The sequence below is a fragment of the Mus caroli genome, chromosome 1 (assembly GCF_900094665.2).
Source record: "Mus caroli chromosome 1, CAROLI_EIJ_v1.1, whole genome shotgun sequence".
In the NCBI taxonomy this organism is placed as follows: Eukaryota; Metazoa; Chordata; class Mammalia; order Rodentia; family Muridae; genus Mus; species Mus caroli.
In genome coordinates this window covers 141,136,406-141,146,216 of record NC_034570.1, presented here as the reverse complement: position 1 = coordinate 141,146,216, position 9,811 = coordinate 141,136,406, and the positions used below count along the sequence as shown (strand labels likewise).

At 38.2% G+C, this 9,811-nt stretch overlaps 1 protein-coding gene across 5 annotated transcripts in view; it reads left to right on the top strand.

Annotated features, from left to right (window-relative positions):
• The window catches only part of Odr4 (odr-4 GPCR localization factor homolog), a 32,182-nt gene that overhangs the window by 2,752 nt on the left and 19,619 nt on the right, over positions 1-9,811 (top strand). For 3 of the 5 annotated variants that reach the window (XM_021154749.2, XM_029482374.1, XM_029482378.1), the window contains exons 2-8: positions 219-339; positions 1,919-2,053; positions 4,124-4,219; positions 6,036-6,142; positions 7,476-7,512; positions 8,161-8,301; positions 8,973-9,068. In XM_021154749.2, the coding sequence (XP_021010408.1) occupies positions 241-339; positions 1,919-2,053; positions 4,124-4,219; positions 6,036-6,142; positions 7,476-7,512; positions 8,161-8,301; positions 8,973-9,068 (711 nt within the window). In that variant the 5' untranslated portion in view covers positions 219-240. Of the gene's footprint in view, positions 1-218; positions 340-1,918; positions 2,054-4,123; positions 4,220-6,035; positions 6,143-7,475; positions 7,513-8,160; positions 8,302-8,972; positions 9,069-9,811 lie in introns of those variants that run through there. The other 2 variants (XM_029482388.1, XM_029482387.1) reach the window with 2 other exon arrangements.

Genomic DNA, 9,811 nt, shown 5'->3' with positions numbered 1-9,811 from the left:
TCTGTGTAGCCCTGGCTGTCCTGGCACTCACTTTGTAGACCAGGCTGGCCTCGAACTCAGAAATCCACCTGCCTCTGCCTCCCGAGTGCTGGGATCAAAGGCGTGCGCCACCACACCCGGTGGGCCACCCTTTTTATTCTATTGCCTGTCCACCAATGCTAAAACATCAAAAATCGCTTTTCCCCCCAAAATGCTAACTTTTATTTCTTGCAATTTAGGCTGTTGAATTGGCTGTCTAGAATGGGAAGAACCTACATTGTAGAAGAGACTGTTGGCCAGTATCTTTCAAGCATCAGCCTCCAGGGAAAACCTTTTGTCTCTGGTCTTTTGATAGGACAGGTATGTATATGTCTGCTACTCTGCAGGTTGATAAAAACAAATTACTCATTAGTTTCAATTCTATATACCAATTACTAGTAAATTCAAAGTTGTGATGTGGATGGGACATAATCTTAAATAGTTAACCTAAAGTGGATCTTTGAGTTAACATTAGAAAGAGTAGGACACCTGGTTGAAACTTGAATAAGTATGATTATTTTTCCCTTTGGTACTTTGAAAGTAACTTGTCATGTCAAAAGGTCACAATTTAAGCCTTCCCTGAGCACAGGATTTACATTTTGCTTTCTTTGTGTTTTGGACCGGATACACAGCTCAGCTGGTACTTGCCCAACATACATAAAGAGCGCTCTAAGTTTCACCCCCGTGTTACTGGTGGTTGTCAGAGTGGTCAAAGTCAGGGTCAGTTCTTTCCAAGTTCTTGGCCTCTTATCCAAAGAATTGGAAATAAGGACTCACGTTTGCAAACGTGGCAAGATAACTTTGTAAGGAACAAAGCAGGAATCCAGATGCACTGCAGGCCACATGAGGGAGGTAGTGCCCAAATTATGTTTGTGACTTAATTTTATGGGGTTCAAAAGATGGGCGTTCTCGCCTTTAAGAATGTAGGTTGAGTGGTTGTCTATTTTGGTTGTTAGGTTAGATAAAGTCTGATACTCATTTCCCCAATCTCTATGTCCTTCCCCATAATCCTCCTTATTAATTTAATGCATAGGTATAAGATTTTTTTTCTGACATGTTCACTTGATGGACAGTTTACCTAACTGCACATGCTCTTAAAACTCTCCTAGGCTCATTGGACATTTCTATTCTTCTTACCAGATATGTTGGGAATACACTTCAATAGAAACTGACTAATGTGATTCTTACCAAGGACAAGGAAATCTATATTATTGCTTAGAGATGGAAGAAATATGTAGCTTGATACAGGTAGGGGTCTGAGAGTGAGGTTGCTAGGAGAGAGGTGTTTCTGCATGGTTCCTGCAGGTTAAGGGACTAGGCTATAAAGTATATTATAAAAGGGGACAGGTTTGCAATGACCCAAGTGAAATAGGATCTCAGGTAAGCTACCTCCATGCTTTTCTGCCTCACTCAGTACCTCTCAATCCAGGCGTTTTGGGACGTAGCCCACACTGGCTTTGAACTTACCATTCTCATTATAGTGTGAACTACCTTAACCAGCTCCACACTATCTTTATTTCTTCATTTTCTGCATTCTTTCTCTTTCAGCCTGGGCTATAGTGAAACCCGGTTCAAAAACAAAAGAGTGATACCAGGGTCTTGTACATGCTAGGTGATCATTGTAGCACCTGAGTTACTTCCACCATTCTAAAGACCGCTCTGTACTTTATATTGAGGATATCCAAGTAAACAGCTGCTGTTAACATACATTAAAGATAAACAGCATACATATGAGAGACATGTCCCAAGGCTGTTCACTAAAATCAGTCCCCAAGAATATAGTTTTCATCATGAGTATTAACAATTTAAATTGCTGTAAATACTATTTAGTTTTTGTGTGACATATGTAATTCTTTCATCAGATGTAACTGTAATGAGCTTTTACAATTTGTTTTTAAAGTGTTCTTCACAAAAGGATTATGTGATTCTTGCCACTAGAACACCACCCAAAGAGGAACAAAATGACAATGTCAAACAGCCGAGAGCTAAGTTGGATAATTTGGATGAAGAATGGGCCACAGAACATGCCAGCCAGGTAATATGATCTCATTATAAACAAAAGAAAAAAATGTTTCCTCGGTCACAAATCTAGAATTTTAAGAATATTTTTCCTTAAATGCGTGCAAGTGGTTATATTTAAACAGTTTTACAGAAGGCTCTGAACATGAATGGTTCTTAGGACTTTGTTAATTGAATAAGTCAGAGAACACATTCAATCCATCAAAGGCAATACAATGTGAGTAAGTGACACAGACAATACTAGGAAAAGAGCAAGCAGTTGGGCAGTTGGTAGTTGAAACACAGAGTGTGTAGGAAAATGTAATTAAGTACAAGGCTTGTTAATGGGTGGCTTTGGAATGTAGTCCTAAGAACTACACTTGGTAGACAAAAGCCCAGTAGGCAGAGTCATGGTTTTTAGGGATGTAGATTTTAAAAAAAGTATATGGATGTGGCCACACATATGTATCTGTCAGGCTCCATTGTATGACCCCACACCTGTGAGTATATGGACAGTACAAATTAGACTCACTGGGTTATTTAAAACAAAACAAAACAAAACAAAAAAAAGCAAAGTTTTTTTAGGATTTCAGTGCTGTGAAGACACACTGTGGCCGAGGCAATTCTTATAAAGGAAAACCTTTCATTGGAACTGGCTTACAGTTTCAGAGGTTTAGTCCATTATCGTCATGGTGGGGAGCACGGTAGGTATGGTGCTGGAGGAGGAACTGAGAGTTCTACATCTCGATCCTCAGGAGTCTATGTGTCACGCCTGGCAGAGCTTGAGCAAGAGACCTCAAAGCCTACCCCCACAGTGACACACTTCCTCCAACAAAGCTATACCTACTTCAGCAAGACCACACTTCCTAATAGTGCCACTCCCGATGCCTGAGCCAAGCATTCAAACACATGAGTCTATTGGGGCCATACCTATTCAGACCACCACAACTGGCATGAAGTAGGAAGAGCATAGCATGTTGGGGCTGGATCTGGAAAGGTGGGGCATGAATATGATCAAAGATACTGCATATAATTCTCAGAGTAGTAATAAAAGTGTTATATTGAGAAATCCAATGATAAACTTTTACATCTACTTATTTTAAAAAAGAATAAAGCAATCAGTTTGCCAGTAACTTATAAGATAATGTTGGCACAGTATTAATGGAGAGTAGAGTCTGGAGACAGAAGAGAAACTGTGTATCTAAAGCAGTAGTCCAAACCAATAAGAGTATGAGCCTAAACTAGGTTCTGAGCTTTGTGTGGGCAGGAATTCTGTTTCTTGTATTTATGGCAGTAGTCCAAGAGCCGAGTCCAGCATTTCCATGGTTTATAATATGACTTGTAAAATACTAGATTAAAAATGTCTATTTATAAAAGCTAGTGTAATTACTCATTACTGAATGTAGAGAAGAACATGTAGTTTTAAAACTAGTCACAATCATGTAAAGGGAAAAAGTAAATAGAGGGTAGATTACTATATGCATATCAACAATTGTATGATTCTACAGGGAATTCTATGGAAGTTGAATGAACAGAGTACCAGGGAAGACATCTTAGGTTGACTTTGAAGTTACCTCATTGACTTGAGATGTGGGAGTGTAAAAGAAGTCAATTTAGGCTGAGGAAAAAGCCTGAGGAAAGCACGGCGTTAGAAAGCCTCGGACCATAGGTGGTGAACAGGGACTCCCTTTGAAGGATGCTTGAGTGTTTCAGAGAAAGTGGATCAGCAGTGTCTCTGGACATCACATTGGCCGGATTCTGGGAAAACTAAAATCTCAGTCTAAGGGAAAAGATTTATTTTGCAGAGAGTTGGAAGAACATTGAAAAAAATTCAGAAGCTAACTTTACAAATCTTAGGAGAAAGGATTGGTACACCTAAACAAGTTATCAAATTGTTTCACTTAAAAAAGTGATTTTAAGCTATAGAGTTTATGGTGCTCAGGGAAGGGTTATGCATATAGTATACTCCAGCTTTTCAGCTGCCTCTGCCTGGATTGGTCCTGTATGCATAATTTGTCCTGGGTAGGTATTTGCTGATTTAAAGTTTACTGTATCAAATAGAAAAGACTGACATGTTTATGATAGTTAATATTGTCTTTATTTCTAGGTGTCCAGAATGCTCCCTGGAGGACTTGTGGTTCTTGGAATATTTATTATCACAACTTTAGAACTAGCAGATGATTTTCAAAATGCCCTGCGCAGAGTAAGTACAGTGTAGCAAAAACTCTAATGACATCAAAGTTACATATTTCACTTAATTATATGCATATGTATTGGTCTTAAGCATATGTATGCTGGTGTTCCATAATTCTTTATGCTAGAATTATGCTTAGTAGCTTATTCTATATTTTTTCTTGCAGATCTTGTGTGTAATTGATCTAAATATTTTCTAGTCAAAGCTATATATTTTAAAATAATTTTTAAGGTTTATTTATTATACATGTACATATGGTTGGGGGAAGGCCATGCACCCACCATGGTGATCTTGTGGAGATCAGAGGATGCCAACTTTTCAGGTTCAGTACTCTCCCATCTTTTCATGGATCCCAGGGATTGAACTCAGGCTGTCTGACTTCCATGGCAGATGCCTGCTTAGCCATCATACTGGCCCTTAAGACAGTTTTTCAGAAGGTGATATTGTAACATATAACGAGTCATAATGGTTTAACTGTTTTTCTTGTGCAATAGCTTTTTTTTTGTAGACCTTCCAGTCACTAGGAAGTCATTGCAGTAATATGAGATTCTGCTAGTCACATCTTAAGTTCTGTGATTAATGTATAAACAACAATCACACACTTATTCTTTACTCCTGGACGGGGTGCATATCCTGCATCTCTAATAATTTTTGTTTTGCTATTATATAAGAAAATCAGGTAGTGTAATCCAGGAGTAAAAGTCCCAAGCTGTTTTCTCTTAAACTCAAACCTAAAGCAGTCTTCGGGAGCTTTCATCTCTGCTTTCATCTCTTTACATGCTCAAGATCCCCACACGCTTTCCTTGTGAGCAAGAGGGACCTTATACCATTCAGAAGCACAAAACTGGCTGGGTGCCAATTTAAACAATGTGCAACTAGAAGCTCAGGTGCTCTGGACACCTCCATGTTTGAAAGCTTTGAAAGTTTTTGCCTTGAAAGAAAAGGATGTATTTCCTCCCTGTCATGTTTTCAGTCGTTTGTACTCTTGCATTTTAAGTTAATTTGCCTGTTTCTGATACTCACCATTTTTGACAGTCTGGAAGACATTTTGAGTCTCTGTGCACGTGCTGCTTAGTTTTCTCTCTCACCCTAAAACCACCTGGGAGAAGTCTTACTGAAGCTGCGTCTAGATCAGATTGTCCTGGGCACGGCTGTGGGAGGGGTCTTGCTTGTTAATTGATGTGCAGTCTCAACCCATTTTGAGTGGCACATTCCCAAGGAAGGTTTTCTGTGTGTGTTCTCTCTCTGCTCTCTTCAGACAGACGGTTTTACCTGCATAATGAGACTCTTTCAATTAAAAATAAAAATAGAAAAGAAATAGTGTATCTTGAGAGACACTGCAAGAAATATCTTTATAAGATGTATTGTTTATTTTCCACAATTTTGGTCATTATGTAATACTTTGTTTCATGAAGCCCTTCCTTTGATATCAGGAAAGCTGTGGGTCTCCTGATTGGTTAGATGACAACAGTGTTGTAAGAATGCTTAGAATGGCATTCCTGACCCTCTGACCTCACTCCAAGGCAGTGTTTATAGTTCACATTTCTGATACAAATTACCTAACTATTCTGATTTTTTTCCCTAATTTTTACTACTTTCATGGTTTGTGAAATTTAAATAAGAAATGCTAACTGGGTAACATCTTCATTTTTGTGGTTAAAATACCATTTATTCCATTTGTAAAATGATGTTTCTTACTTAAAACTCAATTTTATTTGAATCATGTTGTGAAGGCACAAATGGTTAATATATCATGAAATTATCATTGTCTTTTTCCACAGTTTTCATTTTGCAGTGAATTCATGTATATTTTTCTGTCTTTCAGCTAATATTTTCTATGGAAAAATCTATGAGTAGAAAAAGACTATGGAATGTCACAGAGGACGAGGTCTCAGAACGAGTGACACTACACATTTGTTCTTCCACAAAAAAGTATCTTTTATTTAGGTGTTTATGGTTAGTGTGTGTAGTTCTGACTGGCAGTACTAGTGCTGTGGATGAGCCCACACCACCCACAGTGCGCCCTGCAATGAACCAGCTTTTCCTCGCCTCCCCACAAAATCATGTGCTATGTAGATCACATACCCACAGTTCTTTCCTTATGATTTATTTTAACCATAAGAAGGATGATTTGTTTTAATCATTCCTGTGAAAAAAAGACTATTAAGTTTGTCGTGAAAGAGCACATTGTTGCCAGTCAGTGGTGGCCCATGTCTTTAATCAATACTTGGGAGGCAGAAGCAGGTGGATCTCTGTGAGGTTGAGGCTGGGAATGAGTTCCAGGACAGCCATGGCCACACAGTGAAACCCTACTACCAAAAATCAAAAACAACATCAACTACAACAACAAAAGAACCCAAACCCCACATTGTTATGATTAGGGTTGCTGATCATGATATCAATATTAATAATGGCTATTAATCATATGCTGAGTTAGGTAAAATTTGATAGAGAAAGGATTTAGGATTCTGAATTCTTGGGTTTGTTTCTTTCTTTCTTTCTTTCTTTTTTGTTTTTTCGAGACAGGGTTTCTCAGTGGAGCCCTGGCTGTCCTGGAACTCACTCTGTTGACCAAGCTGGCCTTGAACTCAGAAATCCACCTGCCTCTGCCTCTGCCTCCCAAGTGCTGGGATTAAAGGCGTGCGCCACCACTGCCCGCCAGCTAGTGTAGAAATTCTTATGCCTTTGTATGTCAAGTGGCTTCCTTAGACTCTGTCCTCTGTAGGTCCCCAGGATAGACAGTCACTAAAGAAGAGACACAGCCCAAGGACCCTCCCTCTACATTAGGACTTGGAGAAGACAGTTCAAAAAGAAAGCTTTTACTGCAGAAGATGTGTGTTTAATATATTTGACACTTGCCTGGAAGTAACCCAGTAAATCAGTAAATGTTCTTTATGCGTATAAGAACGCTTGTTCATGGGCTTGACCCCATCTATATAGCACTCTGTTATGCTACGTAGAGCATGTTGGAGCCAGGACCCACAGGGGCTTTCTTTTTATTTATTATGGTTAGCGATATTTATAAACAGAAGGAAATTTGTGTTTTCTTTGATTTTTTTAAGCATCATAAGTACTATAGTCAGCAATTAATATACATACACAATATGTAAACACTTATTTACATAAATGTATAGTTATATATCAACATATGCCTTTTAAGTACTGTAATTTGTAGACACTTGGATGTAGGTACCATTTTTAGGTTTTGGGTTATATTTTATCAAGATTATTCTTTTGGAGTCATTTATGACCTTAATTAGTAAAGAATATCTTGTCGAACTTACGATGTCCAAGATCCAAAGGTAAGAAAAAACACTCTTGAAAGATGTTTTTCTGTCTTAAAAGTAAAAATTCATCTTTGTATTGAGTTCTACTAATTTCCAGTGCCGTCACTTCTTTTCAATGTGTATGACCACTTGCAGTTTTTTGTTTTGTTTTGTTGATCTCCTGGTTTATATTTGAGAAGCTGGTGGTAAAGTCAACTGAGGAGTCTGTGTAGCTGCAGTGCATGGTCAGCCAGCTCCCAGTGTGGTACAGAAACCAGGCCAGCATTTGCTGAAAAGCAGTGAAAATAACTGAGCACGGAGAGCACAGCCATCTGAGGGCGGGCGGCTCAGTGAGCGCTTGCTGCAGCCAGCGTCTTTACAGTGGACTGTTGAGGCCACCGGGGAAGCTGCTCCCAAGAGCACTGGTTAGGATTCTCCACAGCTTTCTGATCCTTTTTCTGCCTACCCACGGGGGTTGCCAGGGCTGTCGAGCTTGTATGAAAGTACGAAAATTAATGCATGATCACTTTTTTACTTCTGTTTCTCTGAAGTCAGGGAATTTGGTCAACAGTTCAGGATTTTAGTTTGTCTGGGTTATTGATTTTATACTTAATATTATTTTCTTAATGCATGTGTTTTATCTAAGCCATATCATGTTTTGTTTTTCCACCTCTCCTGATAAAGAGTTCAGCAAGACCCGCAGATTGGAAGTATCAGAGTAGAGTGTCTGCCTCATGGCTGTCTCTAGACTGTACTGTTCACGTTAACATTCACATCCCACTGTCGGCTACTTCTGTCAGTTACACTCTGGAAAAAAACACAAAGGTATCAACGTAAAATATGTTTTCTTCAATGATGGTTGAGTGGGCCCTCTGATGTTAATATGGTTGTGACATTTAGAATCCTCAGATCTGTACTCTATTTTAAATGATCGTTGTTATATGCATAAAGAACTTGTTACTCTAGTTGGATTAGGAAAATTTTGAGCATAAATAATGTCATAATACTAGTATATTTAGTATAGCAGGAACTTAATAAATATTTATTAGCATATGTAGAGTTGAATTATGTCCATAGATCTAATGATGACCTTCTGTTGACCCTGATTCGTTTTGCCTTTCTGATTGCATTCCTTTTTCTTCATTGCTGTTTTGTTTGTATCTAATTTTTCTTTAATACTGCTTTATGATATACAAGGCTCATATTTCTATGTTTTAAGAGATCAAAGGCACTGTTGGATTTTATTTCTGTGCTTGTGTAGTTAAGACTTTTGAAATTGTGGTATACATTTTGGGAAAAAAATCAGAAAACTTATTAAATATGGATAAAGTGCTAAAAGATTAGGACTGTGTTTTAATTTATGATACTGGATTTAGACATTGTATTATTGACCCTTGGACATTTTGAAGATTTCAGTGTAGTAGGTGGAGAGTAATACAGTCTAGGAGGCTTGCTTAGGATAACTTTACATCTGAAAGATCTGTGTTGTTTTTAAGAGTGGACTTACACGCTGGGCCAAGCAAATAGAAAATGGTGTTTATCTGATTAATGGACAAGTTAAAGGCAACGATTGTGACTTATTAGAAGGACAGGTGAGTTAAGAAAAAAAATTGTCTTATTTATGACATAATTTTTTAAGGAAAAATAAATTTATCTTTAGTCCTTGTTTTCATTAAAATTAGTCTCACTCATTTCTAGGATCTTTTGTTTTTTAATTTATTTACTTTTATGCAGGGTCTCTATTTAGCTCTGGCCTCAGACTCACAAAGGTGTGCTTGCCTCTGCCTCCTGAGTCCTGGGATAACAGATGAGCGCCACCATCCTGAGCTCTAGTATCTTTTAAAGTAAAGGGCAAATGTTTTTCTCAGAAAGTGGTAGGAAGAGGCTATTTCTGGTTTACTTAAGATACTGAATCCTGGGATTGGAAATGTCATCAGCACCTAACGTCTATCTAATCTCCAAATTTTAGAAGCTTATTGAAAACTAAATAGCTTGTGTTCTACCATCTATAGTTCTGTGTGGAAGGCTCTACAAGGGTCTCTCAAATACCTTTGGCCTAAATGAAGGTAATCGTTCCTGTAAAGCAGCGATCTGCAAACTGGAAAAGACAAATGGTAACTGCTTCAGGGTTATAAGACAGGTTGCTGTCGTGCAGCTGTTCATCTGTGCTGTTGTCCCATTAAGTACCCTTAGGTAAAAGAGAATGATCTCGGCTGTGCCAGTAAATCTTTATTTACAGAGAAAGGTGAAAATGTGAATTTGACCTGCAGAAAATAATCTAATCACAAATCTAGAAAAATTGAAGTAGGGAATAATTTTTTTGTTTTTTGTTTTT